This window comes from Trypanosoma conorhini, assembly GCF_003719485.1.
Source record: "Trypanosoma conorhini strain 025E chromosome Unknown Tco_14.4_contig_00297, whole genome shotgun sequence".
In the NCBI taxonomy this organism is placed as follows: Eukaryota; Euglenozoa; class Kinetoplastea; order Trypanosomatida; family Trypanosomatidae; genus Trypanosoma; species Trypanosoma conorhini.
Genome location: NW_021704385.1, coordinates 1 through 20,146, shown reverse-complemented (window position 1 = coordinate 20,146; position 20,146 = coordinate 1). Strand labels below are relative to the sequence as shown.

The 20,146-nt window shown below is 57.4% G+C and overlaps 8 protein-coding genes across 8 annotated transcripts, besides 7 other annotated features; all 8 read right to left on the bottom strand.

The window, feature by feature from the left end:
• Positions 1 to 398: 398 nt before the first annotated feature.
• On the bottom strand, positions 399 to 3,485 carry Tco025E_05241 (putative kinesin; the record flags this gene model as incomplete). Its single annotated transcript, XM_029372142.1, has 1 exon — positions 399 to 3,485. The coding sequence occupies one exon, from the start codon at positions 3,483 to 3,485 to the stop codon at positions 399 to 401; it is 3,087 nt and encodes a 1,028-aa protein (XP_029227750.1).
• Positions 3,486 to 3,927: 442 nt separating this feature from the next.
• Positions 3,928 to 3,959: a sequence feature (A-rich).
• Positions 3,960 to 4,026: 67 nt separating this feature from the next.
• Positions 4,027 to 4,063: a microsatellite.
• Positions 4,064 to 4,070: 7 nt separating this feature from the next.
• Tco025E_05240 (ARM repeat-containing protein) lies at positions 4,071 to 7,793 on the bottom strand (the record flags this gene model as incomplete). Its single annotated transcript, XM_029372141.1, has 1 exon — positions 4,071 to 7,793. The coding sequence occupies one exon, from the start codon at positions 7,791 to 7,793 to the stop codon at positions 4,071 to 4,073; it is 3,723 nt and encodes a 1,240-aa protein (XP_029227749.1).
• Positions 7,794 to 7,872: 79 nt separating this feature from the next.
• Positions 7,873 to 8,709, bottom strand: Tco025E_05239 (ARM repeat-containing protein; the record flags this gene model as incomplete). The annotated part of the gene is made up of 1 exon (XM_029372140.1): positions 7,873 to 8,709. One exon carries the CDS (start codon positions 8,707 to 8,709, stop codon positions 7,873 to 7,875), a length of 837 nt encoding a protein of 278 aa, XP_029227748.1.
• A 119-nt stretch (positions 8,710 to 8,828) lies between these two features.
• Positions 8,829 to 8,847: a microsatellite.
• A 39-nt stretch (positions 8,848 to 8,886) lies between these two features.
• Positions 8,887 to 8,929: a microsatellite.
• A 583-nt stretch (positions 8,930 to 9,512) lies between these two features.
• Positions 9,513 to 10,901, bottom strand: Tco025E_05238 (uncharacterized protein; the record flags this gene model as incomplete). Its single annotated transcript, XM_029372139.1, has 1 exon — positions 9,513 to 10,901. One exon carries the CDS (start codon positions 10,899 to 10,901, stop codon positions 9,513 to 9,515), a length of 1,389 nt encoding a protein of 462 aa, XP_029227747.1.
• A 166-nt stretch (positions 10,902 to 11,067) lies between these two features.
• On the bottom strand, positions 11,068 to 13,734 carry Tco025E_05237 (uncharacterized protein; the record flags this gene model as incomplete). The annotated part of the gene is made up of 1 exon (XM_029372138.1): positions 11,068 to 13,734. One exon carries the CDS (start codon positions 13,732 to 13,734, stop codon positions 11,068 to 11,070), a length of 2,667 nt encoding a protein of 888 aa, XP_029227746.1.
• Positions 13,735 to 13,767: 33 nt separating this feature from the next.
• Positions 13,768 to 13,839: a microsatellite.
• Positions 13,840 to 14,329: 490 nt separating this feature from the next.
• Positions 14,330 to 16,264, bottom strand: Tco025E_05236 (uncharacterized protein; the record flags this gene model as incomplete). The annotated part of the gene is made up of 1 exon (XM_029372137.1): positions 14,330 to 16,264. One exon carries the CDS (start codon positions 16,262 to 16,264, stop codon positions 14,330 to 14,332), a length of 1,935 nt encoding a protein of 644 aa, XP_029227745.1.
• A 244-nt stretch (positions 16,265 to 16,508) lies between these two features.
• Positions 16,509 to 17,711, bottom strand: Tco025E_05235 (uncharacterized protein; the record flags this gene model as incomplete). The annotated part of the gene is made up of 1 exon (XM_029372136.1): positions 16,509 to 17,711. The coding sequence occupies one exon, from the start codon at positions 17,709 to 17,711 to the stop codon at positions 16,509 to 16,511; it is 1,203 nt and encodes a 400-aa protein (XP_029227744.1).
• Positions 17,712 to 17,994: 283 nt separating this feature from the next.
• Positions 17,995 to 18,049: a microsatellite.
• A 49-nt stretch (positions 18,050 to 18,098) lies between these two features.
• Tco025E_05234 (uncharacterized protein) lies at positions 18,099 to 19,397 on the bottom strand (the record flags this gene model as incomplete). Its single annotated transcript, XM_029372135.1, has 1 exon — positions 18,099 to 19,397. One exon carries the CDS (start codon positions 19,395 to 19,397, stop codon positions 18,099 to 18,101), a length of 1,299 nt encoding a protein of 432 aa, XP_029227743.1.
• A 489-nt stretch (positions 19,398 to 19,886) lies between these two features.
• Positions 19,887 to 19,905: a microsatellite.
• Positions 19,906 to 20,146: the final 241 nt, after the last annotated feature.

Below are 20,146 nucleotides of genomic sequence, written 5' to 3'. Positions count from 1 at the left end.
CAGTCAGCACTGCGGAAACACCCCCTCATCGAGTCCACTCGCAGCAAACAAAAAAAAAGGCTAGCACTCGCCGCCTTCCAACGTGGCACCTTCAGAAAGAAAAACAAGTTGTAGATGAGGCAAAGATGGGAGCTTAACAAAACGCTGAATCATTGATTTAGCCCAACGTGTCGGACATTGGGTTCGCAAGCTGCTCTCCTAAAAAAAAAAAAATGGAAACTCGAGAGAACATGTGCTTAAAAGGAAGCGCGCACATGCACAAGAATAGTTTATCTTTCTGTAAATGTAGTTCCTTTTTTTTTCTCTTTTTCTTTGGTGAGAAATTTTTCTCACCCTTCAGTTTCTCATCCAAATAAAGGGACTTGTTTACAACTGTAGCCTCGCACATTGTTCTCCTCTCATGGAATGCCAGTGGCGGTACGTGGAGTTGTGTGGGTGCTCTTTGCTGCTGCAGCCGCAGCAGCTCCATAATGCCACTGCTGCACCTCGGTTAGAAGTCTGGTAAACCGTTCCTCCAGATCGGTGTTTTGAAGTCGCCGCTGGGGCAAACTAGAGGCGCGTTCTTCAGCAGGCAACTCAAATGCTACACGATTGCGCCGCAAAGTCACGGCATTGCCGTTGCTATTTGGCCTATGAGAGGTGTTATTTGACAATGGTGGGTTACGCACCTTCCGCACTCGCTCGCGGTTGTGTCCCAGAGCCACAACTGGAGACTGGCCGCCATTCTGGGGCTTGCCGGCATGCACGGCCTCATTTGCCGTGTGAGAACGGCTAAATGGGGCCAGCGCCGTCGCCGCTCTCGCACCATGTGACGCGAGCCTCTTTGCCGGGGCAACTTTGCTGCCGTTGCGGAGGTTCGTCTGCGACGCCGGAGCAATTGATACAGGCTTCTTTGCGACTCCTACAAAAGTGACTCTTTTTCCATTCGCAGAAGACGTCTTATCAAAAGATATTGTTTTTTTTGGGGCTGCGGATCCATTCGTTACCGGTTGACGCAACGATGTTGTGCTGTGTGTGGCAACAAATGGTTCCGGCCCCGACCTTGTCGGCCTCGTGGCCCAGGGGGGAATAGGGCCAACCCTTGAACTAGCACCGCCTGCGTTTCCTTTGCTAAAGGGTGTCCCCTTGGGCTGAAGTTGTAGTCGACGGTGGGCTGGCCGACGCGCTATGGGGTCCTTTTCATTTCCACGCCCCTCCACTAGGCGCTGCAGGCATGCCTCCACGGTCTCCACAGAGGAGAATGCCCGTTGTGAATCAAGCAGAGAGGTTGATGGGGCATGTCCCGTCTTCATCGATCGCTCAAAGAAGGGGATCATGTCAGTCGTAGACAGAGAAGGGAGATTGGCAAACATGAGCGCTAGCTGAGCCGCGTCCATAATGGGTGGAAGACCAGAGGCCAAGGGAATCATGTGCCGTATCACGGAGACGCACACACTAAGCGCCTGCGTGTACTCCTCTTCACGGTTCATGATAGAACGACACTCCTGGTGGTAGTGCGCCGCGAGGCACTCTGCCTCCGTGCAACTTTGTCGCAGCTTCACATTATCCATAAGGAGCTCCAGCAGTGGGTGCTGCTTCTCCCGCAACAGCTCTTGACGAATTCCGGCAATGGTGCGATCCGTCTCATTCATTTTTTCCAAAAGTTCTTCTATTTTCCCACCCTGTGCCGCTGCTTCCACCTCCATCTTTTCAATGGCGAGCCGCAAACCCGCCACACCAACCGGTGCCGCCTTCTCTCCATTGGGGTCGCCAGCGGTCGACTTTCGTCGGGTGGCAAGAAAACGGGCAAGCTTCCACTTGTGCTGCCGAAGTCGAATGTCGAGGTCACTGTTGGCCTCCTGCGCCTCCTGCATCGCCCGATAGAGGGTCTCCTTCGCCACGGAGAACTTTTTCAGCTTCTTTTGCAGTACTGTGTAGGCGTCCGAGCCCTCCCCCCCTCCCAGCGTCATCCGAGTAGATATACGGCGTGAGGTTTGAATCAGACTGGGCGAGGCCTCTTGAGACTCCAGTCGAATGTCGTTTCCCGCTACAAGTGTCGTCGTGGCGGAAAGCGGCGGTTGCTCGTTTTTACAAGGCGTCAAAAGCGGCATCGGGGAGGAAAGATCCACGAAAAATTGCGAATTTTGTCGGCCCACAACGCTGCGGCTCATGGTGGCCGCAGGGCTGCCCCCGCGCAGCCGCAGTAGCTCCTCCCGGGCCTGTGCCAGCTCCAAGCGGAGCTCTTCAATCAGCGCCTCCTGACTTTTGGCCACCTCCTTCGAATCAACACGGAATTCGTGGCGCTTGGCAGAGACCTGAACCTCCTTCGCCTGCATCGCAAAGAGCATCGTGTTGATTGTCTCTTCGTACATCTTACTACTTGGGCTAACGCAGAAGAGCATTAGGGTGCGGCAATTCCCGCCGAGGCAATCCCGCAGTAGCCGTGTCAGCTTGGAGCCTCGGTAGGGAATATAGTTCGTCCGACCGGGGTGCTTCTTGCGATGGGCCAAGGCCTGCACCACAGCGCCAAGCGCAAGAAGAGAGCGGTTGATGTTTCCGCCCTCCTGTAGACGAACTCCGCTGTTACTCGTGCCAGCAGCCCTTTCTGAACCCGCCAAGTCGCAGAAGCGAATACGACCCACGGTGCCCAGCGACGCATCCACAGTGTCCTTCACCTCCACTTCCAATGTAAGAATCGCGTGTGAACGGCTGGACTGAACATTGACGTTGGTAGACGCAACAAATCTATTTGCGTGACCACGCTCCACAAACTTGGCGAAGTCCTCCGCGTTCTGGGGGGTAACGTGTGTGAGGCCCTTCACGCTAAGACTCTCAAGGTTCACACCACTCTTCTCCCCGTCGTGGGCGCCGTCTTCCTGACCAAAGTCCTGCACCTTCAGCGGAGTCCGTTTTCCACGCGGGCTCGACGGCACCAGCAGGTCAAAGACCTCCTCATTGTAGACTTCCAGGAACGTGCAACGTACCGTGACCACCTTCTGTTCCTCGGCCTCTAGTCGCTCCTTCTCCTCGAGAATGTCCCGCACGCCCTGGTATATCACCCCTGGCACACTCATGCTGCCGCCAAACATGGTGTGCGTCTTCCCCGAACCGGTTGCACCGTAGGCGAGAATAGAGCCATTGATGCCGTCAAATACGCCGGCCACAATGTTACTGCAGGCGTCGTAGACCTCGAGCTGTGTGCTGTGTGGGTGAAACACCTCGTCGACCCTGAAATGCTGCGGCCGAGGCTGGGCATGACGGGCACCAAAGTAGCGCGTCGGCGAGTGCATCGGGACGCCGTGGACAACAATTCCATCCTTGAGGCACTGCAGGATGTTCTTCACGGAGGGGTCCGCGTGCTCCACCGTGGACAAGGGGCGCACGCGCACCATGACGCCAACCGCGCTCCGTTCCATTTGCGCCGGCGCTTTGGCTGCGTCGCCCTCCCCTCCGCTCCCGCCCATGTCGTCGGCAACCGGCGCTGCCAGCTCACTCTCGGAAGCCATCCCCCGCCCCGGCCCGGCGGTGTCAGCGATGCGCTGCCCTCTTCTGTTTCGTCTTCAGTTCCTCCTCCTTGACGTCCCCGTTCAGCCTCCGCCCCCTCCCCTTCCTGCTGTCCTGCGGCCGGTGAGGATCTACGTAGTGGCCCCCGTCGAAATAACCTCACTGCCCACTTCGGAGGAGTACTTCTGCAGCTGCCGTCCAAGGCACGGGGAGCAACGAGCACGGGCGAGGCATGCAAAAGAGAAAAAAAAAACCGAGTGTAAGCAGGCAACAACAACAATGCGATGGGGAGGGAAGACTACACGCTGCGGGGCAACACTGCAACCCCCATCGCAGAGGAGGAGGAGGCGGCACCAGACTCTTCCAGGCGGGAAGACACACAGTGAGAGCGCCCATGCAAAAAAAAAAATGATAAAAAAAGATGTCCAGGCATGTCCAGGCGAATTTTTTTTTATTCCATTTTCATTTTCATTTTTCCTGCGTGAGTGTGGTTTCCTTCCTCATTACTTGCTCTTGTAAGCTGCCCGCATTAAAAGCGCAACTACACACACACACACACACACACACACACACACACACAGGGACGCCTACCTCGAGACTCTTGGCTTCAGAGCGTGGGCACTCGTCTCTTCTTCTTGCATGCGATTGATGCGCCGAGTGATCTCACGCAGCTCTTCTTGCTGCTCTCGATAATGCTCTTGTGACACCATAGCATTCTTGGCAAATTCTGCGTCACGGGGAACGCTAAGAACGGCGAAGTTATTCTTGCTCACCACGTTTCCTGACGCAACCGCCGCAGTGGAAGGAGTCATAGCGGTGGCAGCAGCCGCAGCAGCAGCAGCAGCCACGCCCGCGCCCCCTGCCTTTCCAGTAGCCGAACTGTTAAGCGGAGGGCGCCGCAGCAGCGTGAAACACACCGCCTGCGCCGGTTCCTCTTCCTGCGTTTCAGCTGCAGACGTTAGGCGAGTATTTTGCACGCAGTGACGCTGGTGCTGGCGATGCATTCGCATGCCCATCGCCAGGTCCTGCTCCATGAGACGTTCCGCAGCCATGCCCCGCGCTACCGCGGCGGCGGCGGCGGCGGCGGCATTTCCCATGGCCTCTCTGGGGTTTTCCGACATGAGGTTGCACAGCTGGGCGTCAAGATCGGCTTCTTCAAGCCGAAGTCGCAGCGCTTCTGCTGCAGCAAACATATCGCCTTCCTTGACTTCCTCCTCCACATCTTCCTCATCACTTTCGTCGTCGTCCTCTTCCTCCTCTTCCTCTTCCTCTTCCTCTTCCTCTTCCTCTTCCTCTTCCTCGTCCTCCTCCTCGTCGTCGTCGTCGTCGTCCTCGTCGTCTGCGGAGGTTGCCTCCGACAGAGAAGCAGAGGAGGTGGCTGACGTGATGATATCTTCGCCGCTGCTGTCGCTCTCGCTACCGCTCTCGTAGTAGTAGGAGGTAGAACTGCTGATAGTTCCTATACTGCTGCGAGTGCCGCTGGTGGCGGTCTGATGCGCGGAATTTTCATCCTCCTCTGTCTCAGCGCCAGATTCGGTGGAAGCCTCGTCTGCATGCTCCAACTCTTCGGGAAGGAAATCCATCGATGCGGCTATGGCGTCCTCCGTCCCGGCGCCGTGAGTGTCCACAGACTCCGCCGCAGGTGTCAGTGGCTCATTTTGGTCGCCTACGCGAAAGAGGCGAAACGAAGGCCCAGCGGCCTGACAGGCTTTGAAGACCTCATGGGCTTTTTCATACCACGCATTGGCAGGATGCACAGCCTCTTCCGCTACAGCCTTGGCGTATGCCTCGGCATCTGCCAGCGTCTCCGGGAGCCTCAACATCTGCGATGGCGCTCCCTCCTCTTGAGGGCCGCTGGTTTGTGGATCCTCCGCCGTTACTTCCTTCGGCCCCAACTCTTGCGACTGCTCCTGGCCGCAGAGCCGCACCCATGCCTCCCGCTGGGCCGCGTCAGAGCGCATGTTATTGTCAAGCTGCTGCACAAGCTCCTTGAGGCGAAGTTGCAGTTGCAGCGACAGGGGCCCTGAAAGGCTAAACCGGTGGAGAAATAGCAGAGACATGAGCTTTCGCAAGAGCTGATGCAAACTGTCAAGGCGCTCCATGGTCCGCGACGCCCGCGAGCGTCCCCCAGTGAGGCCACCCGCACGTGAGTTGGAGATCCAAGGGAGGAACGGGAGGCACTCCCAAAGCAGAGCAACCGAGCACTGCAGACGGCTGTGGTCGTTGCCGTGAGCTGTGGCACAAGGAAAGTATAGCAACATCAGCTGCAACACGTGGACGACGAGACGGAAAGAAACCAGCCGAAGACGGTAGAGGTTGGCGAGATAAAAACAGTCAACCAGGCGCCACTGCAGCGGACGGTAGGCGAGGCAAAACCCAGAGTTCATCCGGTGATTTATCGCGTCGCCATGGGCGCGTTCTGTGGGCGCGGCGCCGACCTCCAAGTCACGCCGTATGTCCTCCACGATCTCGTGCAAAATACGCTGCACCACCTCGATATAGCTTCCTCGGGCGAGCTCGACCAGGAACTCAGCCAGAAATGGTATGGCGTCCCAACTCACCTTGGGTGCGGCGCGCAGTGCGCGGGTGAGCATGTCCCGACTCTCAACATTGTCCCACGGCATCTTAAGCAGCTCCGTACGCACGAAGTTATACGTCGTCGGGGTAAGGAGTTTTTGCAGCAGATACTGCACATACTTCGCCATTGGGCTCTGCTCTTCCGGAGCAGAACGGCAACTCACAACGCAGGCAGGGGGGGCTGATTGCAACAGAGCAAACGCCTGCGTGATAGTGCGCGAGCACTCCTCGCCGATTTCCTCCTCTGCCACCATGTGCTTAAGTTTGTTAACAAGCTTCTCCGCCGTTCGACGTGTTGCGTGGTTGCGAAGCAAAAAAAGACCCCCGTGCTCCATGACAGCAGCGATGGCTGCGGCACTGCAGGGCTGCTTCAGGTCTTCCATCGCGACGCTCAAAACGCTCAGCACCCGTCCCGGTGGAATAGTTGCAAACTTCATCAACTCACACAAGTACCGCACGGTGGAAGTCCAACGACGCTGCAACACCGCGTCGCTGCATACGCCGCCTGCGATAGCTGCCTCTCTTGTCGTGGTGGAGGCGGCGTTAAACTCCCGTCTCCATTGCGCCTCCAGCCCGCCGCCAAGGTAGCCTCCAACATCAGGAAAGTACTGGTGAAAGATGGCGGCGCAGCGGGCCGTTAACGGAAGTTTTGCAGGGTGCCGGAAGCGCGGAAAGTGGCGCAGCTCCAGCGTCAATAATATCCGGCAGTTTGTAAAGAAGAGTGGAGCCCCAACGACGTTCCCCGGCGACCGACGGAGCGGCCGAAGTGCCTCTCCGGCAAACCGTTCGCACCAGTCATCCATCGCAGCGGCGGTGGTGCAGCGGTCAAGTTCCTCCAGCAGACTCAATACTGCTGCGTAGTCGTCAAACAGGGCCGCGGGGACAGCCAACTTCGCCAGTCGCAGTCGCCGACGCCTCACTAACGTCGCGGCCTCGGGGCGAGTTTGGCACCTGCTGCCCTCCAGTTCGTCGTCGTCGTCGCCGCCACCGTCGCCGTGCAGCAAGTCCTCCTCACTGTCGCCGCCGTCGCCAAGACTCGCGGCCGGCAAAGCCGACACTGACGGCGATGCCGTCGCCCCGCCGCAGCCTCTGCTGTGGCGCGAGAACAAATCCCAGTTCGCCTTCTCGGTAGCCAGCAACGAAAGGAGTGCGCCATCCGCCAATGCCTCGATCTCTGGGACGTACTCGTAAAATGCCCGCTGCTCATCGTTCCCAAAACGATTCACCGTCTCCGCCCCCAGAATGGGGCGAAATTTTTGAGTCACTAAAACCCGCACAGCCTCCACCTCCTCCTTTTGCTCAACAATCGAGAGATCAATGGGCAACGGGGCGAGAAACCCCAGCATGCCAAGCAGGTTATCACACACCACATACAATCTTTCCACGTGCTGCTGAAACAAACGAAAACGTGCCTCCTCCGCGTTCAAACGTACGCTTTTTCCACGGAGTTCGGCCGGGTCATTTAAGGCCAGCCACCACTTCTCCACCTCTGCTTTACGTTGCGTGTAAGCCTTAAGCCCCGTCTTCGCAGTAGCCAAGACGATCCCAGCGAAATGTCTTTTTTCCGCATCATTGGTGTAATTTGCTGCTGGAGGCTTGCGGACCTCGCACAACCTTGTCCAGCTTGCCTCCTCTGCCTGGTGCGCCAGAGCAGTCTCCACCGGTCCCACCACCTTGGTAGTGGCGTTGAACGTCAAGCGAGTCCCCACTGGGCCAAGCAGGAACACTGCCATGCTCTCCTCTTCGGCATTGTCGTCGATTGCCAACGCCCCGCAACGGCCCACGAGCTCACGGAGCCCCTCTGGCCCCTTTTCATCGACCCCCTTTTCCGGCAAAGAGGCATGGCAACGCCGCATTCTCGTTGCCAAGCATCTCGATGCCTACTTCGCGCACCATAAGGACCGTGATCGAGAGAACTGTCGCAACGGCTAGGGAGTTATTTGGCGTTCCCGCCCGCCTCTCCGCAAGTTTTTTCAATAATTTCAAGAGGTTCAAGACTGGCTTAGCGTCCGCAAAGAGTCCCACGAGCCACCACTCACAAAACACCCTGGCGACCAGGCGTAGACGATTAAATTCCTCCACCGGCGACTTGCCCGACGACAGTGGGAGAGGGTTTTTGACTGTGGCAGCAGGGGGCGCTGAAGGCGCCGAAGGTGCTGCCGACGTTGCTGGCGGTGCAGTTCCTTCGCCAGCGGTTAGTGCCGTCGCTGACGCGTATTCCTCGATGCGCTCCACAGCAGCCTTGAGTGCCCCGGCGTCCACAATAATCTCAGCATTCTCCCTCAACTCCTTCTGGACCGAGGGCCAAAACTCCTCGTAGCGCTGGTGTACCTCAGAGCAGACTACAGCTAGCGAATGGGCATCCGCCGGCTTCATCCTTGTCCCTTGACAGAGCGACTGCACGACGCCGTGGGCCGCCTCGGAGAGGAACATACCAAGGCTCACAGTCTCAATCTGCGTCAAAATCGCTTTTTCCGACGCCTCGGCGGAGTAGTTTTTGAATCGCTTCGCTAACGCAGTCGCCTTCTTCACGTCAAACTTTAGCCGTGAGCTCCTTGCCGCAAAAGCGCCACGTTGGGGTGCCGGGCTCAAATTGAGCCTCCGCAGCTCTGCCCGCTCAGCAAGGAGATCTGCGGTGGACGCAGACATTTGCAATGCCCCTCTGGCAGTTCCTAACGGTGCCTCGCCGCCTCTGTGCGGAGCACCCACGCCCTTCGTCGTGAGCTATGTGCGAGAGACCGTATTTGCGACCTTGAAGTGAAAGAGGCGCAGTAGCAGCAGCAGCAGTAACAATTGCAGTAATGATCCGGGCGCCGCCGACCGCAAAAAAAAAAAAACAACAACTAAAACTAAAACACACACACACACACGTTTCTTGTGCGGGTGGAGAGGCAAGCCACACGGCAAGAACGAGGGCGTGCAGGGGTAGCGAAAACAGCACTCCTCCCTCTGTCCCTCATCGCTCCTGTCCCCCTCCACGCACTTGCGCAGAGAGGGAGGAGGAGGAATAAGTAGAAGGGTTATACCGTACTCTCTTGTTTCTTCATGTTGATCATTCCCTTTCTGTCACTCAAAAAACACCAGTCCCTCCCTTTTTTTTTCATCAACTTCTTTTCTGTTTGCCGTACTTTTCTTCTTCCCTCCTTCTTGCCCTTTTCTGTCGACCTCTATCTCGGTTTGCCTCATTACTCTATTTCCTGGAGGAAAAAGCAACAACAACTACTGTAGCCAACCGCTGCTCCTCTGCCTTCTATGGATATCTGTTGGTGGAAAGACGGCAGCAGTAACGTACTGCCGTCCTCCCACCTCCCACACACACACACTCTTCTCGGTCTTGTTTCATCTCCTGTATCAAGTGTCATTTATGCTTGGTGTGCCAGGCCCCTTGCTCTGAGGACCGCTCGCCCACGCACCCCTTGACATGCGCCGCCCCAACTCCCTCTTCGCGTGGATCACTGCGGTGGGGCCCTCTCGTACAGCCGGCGGAGCTGCTCCTTGGCGTACCCCATGACTTCCTCCTCATCCGCGTTCTCCTCTTCGTTGTCGCTGTCGGCGTTGTCCTCGCCGCCGGCCATCATCTCCATTATGCGCCGTTTCACCTCTGGCCAGCGCAGCTTCACGATTTCCTCCTTCGTCATGGCGCCAATGAATGCACCCAACGCCGTATCGACGCGCTGTCGGAGAAGTGGGGGCAAATCCACCTCCGCCTGTGCGGTGAGCTCGGGGTTGGCCTCATCTTCAACGTCCTCTGTCCCAGCGGCACGACGCAAGGAGGCCGCCTTCTCGCCTGCTACGCCACCTTCTGAGGAAGTCGCCGCCGTTGGCGCTCGGAATGGAACGTGCGAGAAAATGTGCACCTTTGCGTCAAGAAAGATGGTACTGAGTGCCTCCGCGGCAGAAGTCGAGGGGACAAAAAAATTTGGCAAAAGAACGCGTCCAGGGTACCGCTTGAGAGCCTCTGCGCTGATCTGCCGCTGCCCCAGGCACTCTTGCATTACTCGGCTGCCCAGGTCGCACAGCAGCCGTGCCGCGTGGAGCTCCTTGTAAAGCACCTCGTCCGACTGCTTGATGCGGGCGAGAAGCTCCACCAGGAAGCTAGCACACTGCGTCCCGTGGCGGAAAAGCTCCTCAAACAAGAGGTGCCAGACCCGCTGGTACGCAACAAAGTGGTTCTCCTGTTCACTGCTGTAGAAGGTGTGGTGGGCCATGAAGAAGACCAAAAAAGGAATGGTGTATTCGAGGAAGCACGTCAGGGCCTCAGGCGAGGACAGTGTCGCGCCGGAGCTTCTCTGCTTCGAGCGAAGGTGGTCACCAACCTGCTGTAGGAGGGCGCGGAGGTAGTAATACCCACTTTTCGTCTCCTCACTAATGACGGTGAGGATCAGAAAAGACACGTAACGCATATCACATTGGTTCTGCATGATATGCGAGGTCATCTTCTTCTGCAGTGAGCGTCGCACAATCACCTCGTCCTCGGCGGAGAGAATCACTGCCACGGCGAGCTCCTTGGCGATGTCAGACGATGGCCTAATCACAAGCTTCGATAGCTGCTGGTTAATAGAAAGCCGACGACGACACGCGCCAACCGTGCTTGGATCCCACTCGCTCGCTGCCTTGTAGGCGGCGAGCAGGATATTAAGCGTCGAGGCCACAGCACCTGCAGCACGATCTGGGGAATAGCTCAGCGCGATTGCCGTCAGACACTTTGCTGCGGCGTCCACGACCGCGGCGGCAAGTGACGTGGGAACCACGTCGGATCGCTTTGCCTTGACCTTGGCCAAGTCCTCAGCCGCACCTCTGTCAAGAACAGCGGCAAGCAAAAGGTCGGTGAGGCTGCGCATCAAAGCCTCGTCCTGTAAAAGCGGTGCCACCGTGCTATCCTTCGCGAAGGCCGTCAATGCCTTCAGCCACCCAACGGCACTGAGAAGCGTGGAAGTCGCCGAGCTACGGATGCGAGTAAAGAGAGACTTAACCAACTGACTGAGTGCCTTTGACTCCTGCAAACCGTTAACACTCATCAGGGCTATGAAGCAGCGGGCGGCATGCTTGCACACGGTCCCTACCATCTCCGATGTGGCGTCCCGCAAAAGTGGTTCGTGGCTGCAGGAACATAATTGACCCAAGGCCGTGAAAAGAGCCTTTTTTGCGTGCGGCAATAGTATTGACGGACGCGTTGTCCCTGTCGCGCTCCTGCTCCTCCACAGTGACCCTACTTGCGTACCTGGCCCACTCGGTGACAGAATTCAAAAGGAGAACCACCCACGATGTCGGGATGTTCGCGTTGCTGCTTTGGCAGACAAGCTCTACCATGTCTACAAGAGGCACGGCGCAGCGTGGCAGGAACGACGGGGCAGTGCGCGCAAAGACGATGAGTGCACGGAGCATGCCCTCCACCTCGCACCGGACCTCCGCGTCCACCGTTGCACCTTCATCGCCGCAGACACCACACAGGTTCTCGCGTAGACGCACAAACAACTCGTTGACGTGTTCCACCTCAACCGGGAGCATCATCTGCCTCGATAAACTTTCCTGCACAAACTTGAGCACGTGCCCCTCAACCCGGCCTTTGAGCGCCTTGACAAGTAACTCCCGTTCCCTCGCGTAGTGAAGGTGTCCCTCCGCACAACAGCCTAAGAACGCCTTGGAGACCTTGTCGTCCTTGGCGCGAAACAAGGCATCCCACTCCCCTTTTTCCGCGTGCGTCATGGTCTGCAAGAAGTTGAGAAGTCGATGAATGTTGTTGATCATCTCTTGCCCCTCAGCCGACTTCAGGTCCTTACTTCGCACCTCGGCACGCAGCTGGAAGAGACGCAATATCGTGAGCCGTAGCTGCGCCTTCTTCGCGGCAAAAGTGAGCAGCTTGTTAAAACTCTTGGGGCTGAGGTGAGAGCAAATTTTTGCAAAGCCGTCAGCGTAGGAGCGTTCCTGCGTGGCGTTCTCCTTCTCAAAGTCAAAGAGCGCCATACTTGCCCGCGCCGAGCGGCGACCGGTGGGCGACGACTGCGCAAACGCAGCAGACGACGCGTCGCCAGACGCCACCCGTGACGGGGGCGGAAGCATGGATTCAAAGCTAGCCTCCAACAGCGACACGCCCCCCTCAGCATTCAGGCACTGCATCACCGCGTCCGGGATCCACGGAAAGAGCAGGGCGCGGTAGATGCCGCCCAGCCGCTCCACCGCCGCTTGGCGGACCTTGACGTTTTTGTCGGCGACGCGCAGCCCGAGCGTCTTCTCCATTCGGGCGGACGTCACAAGCGACGGGGCGGCAGCGACGATGTCAGCGTACGCGAGCACCGCCGCGCGACGCACCAGCGCGTGCGGATCCACAAGGTGAAGTTCCACAAAGGGAAGCAAATCGCGCACGCGCTCCTCCGCAAAGCTTGCCGAGACTTTGGTGGAGTCCCCAATGGCGCTTGCCGCCAGCTGCGCCATTTCAATGCGCAGCGCGTGCTTCGGGTCGTTGAAGCGTTTGAGAAGCGCGAGAAAGGCGTGGCGGTACGTCGAGCTGGCGGCCTCATGGGCGCCAAAAGCCATGAAGAAACCACGCAGAAACAACAGGCGAATATCCGCATTTTCGTGCTCCAGGTACGGGAGGAGCGCAGGGACAAGTTGCCCGACGAGGTCAACATGCAGCTCCATCAGCGCCACGAGGCACTCCATCGCCCGCCCAACCCTGCGCAGTCCACGGCGCTTTTCTTCCAGACCCTCGTCCGTGACATCCGCCGCAGCCACTTCGCCCATGCCCTGCTCAACCAACTCCAGAACGTAGCCAGCGACGGCGGGGTGAATCACATCCAACGTTTCCAAAAAAACACGGGCGGCGATAATGGCACCAGGCGTTCGGCCAGTTTTCCGGGTTGTGCCTGCAACTGGTTTACTACCGGCCGTACTTACAGTTGCCCGGGTTGACTCCAGACGACGCAGCAAGGTGGGTGAAGCGGCCGTAATCTCCGCCAGAAGTGGGGCGATCTCATCGGGGGTGATGGATTTGGTTGCGCCAAGAATATCAACGAGAACCCTTCCCATTTCCGCAGCAGTTATTGCGGTGATCGCGTTGTCACTGTTTGTTGGGGACTCCTTTTCTGGACTTGCCCCAGCAGCCTGATGAATGCTACTAAACATGCATGTTAGGCGCTCCTGTACCGGCCGGCGACAGTGCGGAATAATGTACGCAAAAACGTGGGAAACGCTTGCCCGCTCAATGAAATGCTCGCACGTCTTCAAGCAGGTCTCGCCTCTGGCCACCTGTTCAAAGGGAAAAGTTAGACACGACAGGACATCATCGGCGTGGCTCGCGTCAAACGGTAGCGCGGCGAACGTGCCCTCCGCCGAGGATTCCTGCTTGTTGCCCAGCCGAACCAAGTCGGACAGCAGGCACCCTGTCATTTGCCGCACACCGTTAAGGCTGCTTTTCAAGTAACGGGGGTTGAGAAGCTCCTCGATAAAGGCCGCACTGATGGAAAAGGGCGGAGTTGCCGCCCGAAGTACGCGATGGCACTCGAACAGCCATGCTAGCAGCTGCGCGTCCGCCTTGCTGTGGAGCGCAGTCCCTGAAAGAACGGAGTCGCTGCTCTCGCCCGGGACTTCGCGGCGTGCCCGCTTGCTTGAAACCACAGGCTCAGTTGTTCGGTTGCCCTCGCTATTTCGCCCTCTTCGCGTGGCTGTGGAAGACATTTCCTTTTTCTTCCTTTTTTTTTCTATTTTTAATGTGTTTTTGCTGTTGTTGTGTGTGTGTGTGTGTTGTTTTTTTTTGCCTCCTTCTGCGTGTGTGTGCCTGTGGTTTCTCTGCCCCACCCTCCCTCGCTGAGGCCGCCTCTGTGTGCCGGCTACGCGCCGCGAAACTGCTTGCGCCGACGCGGGCAGGCAATCACGCACCCGCAGCGAGAGGGAAAAAGAAAGAGAAAAGAAAAATGAGGGGGGGGGGGGAAAGAACAAATAAAACAAAATTGAGGTAAACTCCAAAACGGGGATGCAGCACCGAAACAAACACTTCCAGAGCAAAGTTTCGTCTTTTGCTCGTAGAGCCTCCCCGCCGTGTCTCCTCAGCCCCGCCGCCAGCAAAACTTACGAGAAGCGCAGCAGGGGAGAAGGAAGGGAAAATAAGATGCACACACCCACAGAGAAAGAGAGAGAAACAAATAATAATCATCCGATAAACTTGGAGCTAAGAACTCCTTCTGCTGGACGAGACCGTCGGTTCTGTTCCTCCAGCCATGGGGCATTAATGCCAAAGGTGGCTGCGCCTCGCTGTAGTTTCTGCTTCAGCTCATCAATCTGCCGCTGCTGTTGAATGAGCAGCGCTTTGTACTCCAATCGCATCGCCCCCAGTTCCGCATCTTCCCCCACCGAGCCCTTTGCCCACTGATCCTCGCTGGAGCTCTGCAGTTGCAGCGAAGAAAGCATTTCCTGCTTTTCTCTGTATTCTCTGCAGCAAAAACGCCGCCTCATCCTGCACAGAGACAAAGCGGGCAGCAGTCTCATTCCTCCTCCTTCGTGAGGACACAGCAGTCACACTGCCACCCATCACGTTCCCGGCGTCCTCCTTTTTCCCCGCATCCTCATCGCTGTTGTCGTCACTGTCGCAGCTAACGCTATCCCGTATGCGGCGTATACCTCGCTCCAGGGCCTGCAGCGCCTCGGCAGCCTCCACCACTGCCTTGCGCCACTCTGCCGTTTCCTCTGCGCACAGCGGCGCGAGCGGTTGGCCCGTCTCGGCCAACTTGGGCTCGTGATTGGAGCCAAAGAAGACGCTCGCCTCATCCTCAAGCATCGTCTGCCGGCGGGCCGCATACTCCGCCAGCAACGCTTGAATCGCTTCCTCATGCGGCCTCTGCGTGCTGGCCCGTTCCTCCTCAAGCAAGAGTTGGGGCACCGAGGTGCAGTCGATGCGAGCTCTTGCCGCACTGCACAACTCGCGGTAAGTGACGCCAAACTTCCACCGCAGCTCTTCTCGAACAGCCTCCCTTGCGAGTATTCGGTACTGAGGCAAATTTGGGACGTTTGGAAAAGCCGCTAGGAGTTGCCCCGCACACGCCTCCACGAGGTCCTGGATGTGACGCTGCGCGAGAAAAACGGCAAACTGGACCTCAAACGCTGGCAAGCCGCACATATGGAGAAGGTCCTCCGAGGAAGAAATTGTGAAGTGCGACATTCTTCCCATGATCGCCGCATAGAATTGGGAAATGGCTGGTGAAGCCGCATCAACGGTGCCTCCACACTTCGCTTGCAACGCGCTTGCCCTCGTCTGCCGGTCCGCAGCAATGCCACCACCGAGAGACACCTGATCCCTGGCGTTGCTCATCACTCCGTTTGCCTCATTAAATTCAGCCATGGAGTACGGCCTCAGCGGTGCGGCTGAGTCCAACGGCGGGGGAATTTCAATGCGTTCACCGGCGTCCAGCAAACGCTTTTTTGCCGCCCTTGCAACGTCGCGCATATTCACCACACCCTTTGCTCGCGGGGAAAAGCCAAGTGCCTTAAGCGGGGACACGTTTCTGAGAGCGCTGCGCCAGGTATGCGAGTCCCCTTGGCGGTGTGCTTGATCCTGCCGCCCCGGCGTGGTTGCCACGGGGTCGATAAAAATGGAGTGATTGAACTCTTCCTTCAATGAGACCTGCGCCTGCTGAAGAAAAATTTCCCCCTTCTTTGGATCCGCAAAGGCCGTAACAATTCGAATAAGTTGCAGCACAACTGGGGCGTTGCGACAGTGAAAGCGCATCAGGTAGGAAAAGGGAGGGAAGACGGTGCTGGGCGCGGCGTCGCCCTCCGCAACCGCCTCACTTCGCCTGGCAGTACTGCCGCCGCCTCGCTCGCCCGTCTCGCGGGGGCCCACGAGATGCAGCGGCTGCCGACAACGCATGTAGAGGCTCTGCATGTCAAAATCCGGACCCAACACGCGCTGAGTGACAACGTCAACCCGGGCTGTGTCAGCGCCCGTGTCTGTGGCTGGTCCCAGCAGCGCCGCATTGATCACACGTCCGTCATCGGCGGAAAAGAGGTACAGCTGGCCGCGCTGCGATATTAACAGCGCGCAAGGCACCCAAGAGCCCTCAGGGCCAGTGGATCCCGAATACACATCGAGACGCGTGGCAAAGCATGGTCGGAGGGCATACGCAGCCGTCTGACCGGCACGCAGCAACCCCAGAAAGAGTGGACTCAACGCAATGACTCTGGGCTCCATCTGTGTCGCGGCATCGGAATTCATGGAGAGGGGAGGAAAGAACGCGTACCTACACGCACTGACGCGCATATTAGGGCGCGTCCAACGGCAAGGGACGGGGGAGGAGGAGGATAACAAAAAGCAAAGGAAAGATGGGGGTTTGGGTGCTGAGGCAGACGCAGCTCTCGGCGGCCCAAATCAAAAGGCAAACCTCACATACATATACACATAAATAAAAATAAAAACGAAATACGTTCAATAATGATCCCCAGACACAGGCAGGAGTCGTTCATAGCAAAAAATCAAATAGACCCCCTCGAAAGAGAACGGGACTCCCCGCAGTCACCGCAGCTCCGCCTTTCCCAGCATCGTTACCTCCACCGCCACTCGTGCTGGACAACAGCTGATTCCCCTCTTCAGACTGCAGATGCCGCTGTCGCCGTCGGCGCTGCTCTTCCCACTCCGCAATACGCTCTTCGGCATCCAGTTCCAACCTATGTATCTCCCTGTACCAATAGTGGAGCATCTTGAGCTCATTCTGCTGCTCTGCAATGAGGCCAAGGTACCGTTGTTGAACACGGGCTTTCGCAGCAGAAACTGACACTTCACGCTGCAATAAACAACGCTGCGCGTGCTCGCTGGCTTTCTTCATCTCTTGTTGTAGTCGGCGTAACACGCGACGAAGGCACACCACCTGATCTTCCGCCATGGCCGCCGCAGGTGTGCGCAGTGCGGCCTCCTCATCAGAGCCAAAGTGTGTCCGCGTTGCGCCGTCACGCGCGCTGAAGATGCGGGGCGCGGGACGCTCGCCTTCGCGGTGGGTGTAGTAATGCTCCAGCGCACGTTTGTATTCCGTTTCCTTCTCCCGTTTACGCGTTAACAACACCTGCACCCACCTTTCGTACGCGCGATGCCGCTGCTGTCGTCGCTCCTCCTGAAACTCCGTCTCTAACTTCTGCCGCAGCTGCGCCAACTCTTCCTGGTGCGTGGTCTGCTGCGCACGGCGGAAGGCAAGCAGCTCGCCACTGGGTTCGCTGCAGGCGCGCAGGTGGTGCTGTCTCGCCTGCTCCAAGGCCAGGGAATAGGCCTCTTCAAACTTGCGGTGCAAGAAGGAGACGAATTCGCCGCGTACCCGCGCGTCCTCCACCAACGGGAGAAGCGAATTTTTTGCTTGCGTCCTCGCCGTCGCGTCACTTGACTCCGTCGCCATTTTGTTGACAGCCGCCTGCGATGGCGGAACGCCGCCGACGCCGCCGAGGCGAAACGCCGCCTCCTCACTTGGCGGCGCAGCGGCCAACCGCGGCGTCCCCTGCTCCTCCTCCTCCGCCCCACCATGGGGCGATAGTCCAGCCGCAGGGCCCGTGGTCCACTCCCACGGCGTCTTCCTCTCAGGTGCTGCCGCGTCGCCGTGGCGGTTCGCGCCCTCACACGCGCGCTCCCCCAACTCCGCAGGCGGCGCCGGGGCTGCGGAGAGAAGGCCCCCCTCCGGCATCCCCCACCTCTTCCTTCGCCGCAGCCACGAGGCGGCGGCACACCCAATCCGCTGCCTAGCAAATACAAGACGTGAGTAGTAAAAAAAAACAACAACAACAACCGACGCGGAAGCGGTCATTTAAAACAGAGAGGGGGAGAAAGAAGGGTTGGAAGGGAAGCGAGGAAGCACACAAGTAGCAAAAAAAAAAAAAGCTGCACACACAAAAAGAGGGACCTTCCGGCGCCACCCCAGTGGCGTCGTCGCTTCGTTGCTCTCCCCGCCGCCCCACTTACACCAAACGCCCATTTCCCATTTCCCCATTTCCCCATTTCCCCATTTCCCCATTTCCCCATTTCTGCTTCAGCGAGCTCTTGCTCGCCTCTATCCGCACGGCAGTTGTGGGCCTCACGCCAAGTTCTGTTTTTCCCGAACATTTGCGCAGAAGCACTGCAGAGCCCGTAGAATAAGTCGCTCCCCCTCATTTGCCCCTTGTTGCAGCTCGGCAATCGGACTGCCAAGGAACCCCAAGTGCCCTCCAGAGGGCAGCTCAGCATATGTCACATTTGCATTGATGTTCGCGAGCCTCTCCCAGCGACGAATGCTTTGTGGCCTGCCGCAGATGGGATCATCGCGAGTGGCGATGCACAGGACGGGAACTTGTGCCGTTAACAGCGAAGCAAAGCAGTTTGCAGCGTTGTAGTACTCCTCGGCTGAACTGAAGCCAAAGTGTGGGGCAGTGATGTAGCGGTCAAATTGGGCAACCGAGCCTAGCCGGTACAAGAGCGGGTGGTTCCCCTTAAATAGCAGCTCGGTGTTTACAAAGGGTAGCTGTTGCATGACCGTCTTGTGACGGTCCGCGTAGGCAATCAGTCCCTTGACGAAGCCACGCCCGTACAAGAAATGACTCATAGCTTCATCCGACGCATTTAAATCATACGGTGTGTTTAAGGCAATGGCTGCGCTCAACTGGCTCGGATCCTTCCGGAGTCCCTGTTCTCCGAGATACTTGCAGAGGACAACCCCACCAAAGGAGAGTCCCAACGCAACCAGAGGCCTTGGTTGACCGCACTTCAGCCGTTCTTGGACTTGTCTCGGGTTAAAGTGGTTCTTTAACACATGGCGGAGATCCGCGGTGTACACAGCGCTAAAAAGCTGAGGTCGTTCCAGGGGCGTACCCCGAACCCCGCGCGCATTCAGCACCGCAACATAAAAACCCTCTCGGGAGAGCAGGGTCGCCGTGCGCCGTAAGTAGCCCGATAGCGAGCTGCTCAAAAGACCTGGGACAATCAGCACCAACCCCCGCACGGCTGTGCCGCCGTCCGGCGTTGGGGGCAGGCAGTCAATACAGAGTGGGTTGCCATCCTCCGCCGGCACCGTCTCACGGGCGTAGTCAACTTTACAACACGGACGCAGAGGGGCGAGAATGGTGTGCACGTGGCCATTGTACATGGGCCCCTCGTACTTGGTGCAGCCACCCAACCCGAAGGAATCGTAGACGGCAGAACTCCGCAGCGATCGGGCGGTCGCGACGCGGCGCTCCTTCCACGGGGCAAGCGTAAACTCCTTTACCCCAATCATCCACTCAAGTAGGCATATGGGCCAGCGGAAAAGCAGATTAAATAGCGTCCCTGGAACAACGTAAAATACAATGTGCACCACAAGGTGAAGGAGGAAGAACCCAACGTGACTTGAAAACGGCACCATTGGTCGGGGCGATAGATGACTAGTTGCTAGTGTAATATAGGTTTAAGTAATGCACTTAAAGCTTTAAAAACGCTCTCAGTAAAACGATAAAACTAGGGTGGAGGCTTTTGACCTAACGGTACGCCGCAGACACCCGCGGGGAAAATGGAATAAATCAACAAATTGAAAAGACACAAACGAAGCGAAGGTGCGTGGCTCATCAAACTGCCAAAAAAACAACAACAATGTATCTAATACACACGCGCTCTCAGAAGCACACATGGAAGCAGCAGCACTTCCTTCTTTGTTGTTGTTTACGTTACGGGGAGTGGAGTTTGTGTCCCTTACTTTCTTCTCGCTTTCTTCGCTCTTTTCCCGGATCCCTTCCTCACTCCTTCTGCAGGCTCCTCCGTCTTGCTCGATTTGCTCGCTTGCTTCTGCGGAGATGCACGCATTAAACCCGTAATATCAATAGTAAGTAAATAGAAAAAGAAGGCAAAGCCATCACACATGTATATATATATATATAATTTTTTTCCTCTCTCTCTGTTTTTCGTCTCATCCCGCCTCGTGTTCTTTTTTTCCCCCCCCTCGTTGTTTCTTCAAACTGAAGCGTGCTTCTGTTATCCTCGCTCCTCTTCCGGGTGTGTTGGGGCCGCGTAGGTGCGGCTGCACGATCCACCGCTCCCCTCAATTTACCAACAAAAGAAGAGGAGGAAAAAACAAACGGACACACACGCTCACGCCCACATAAAACAAAGAACCCCCGC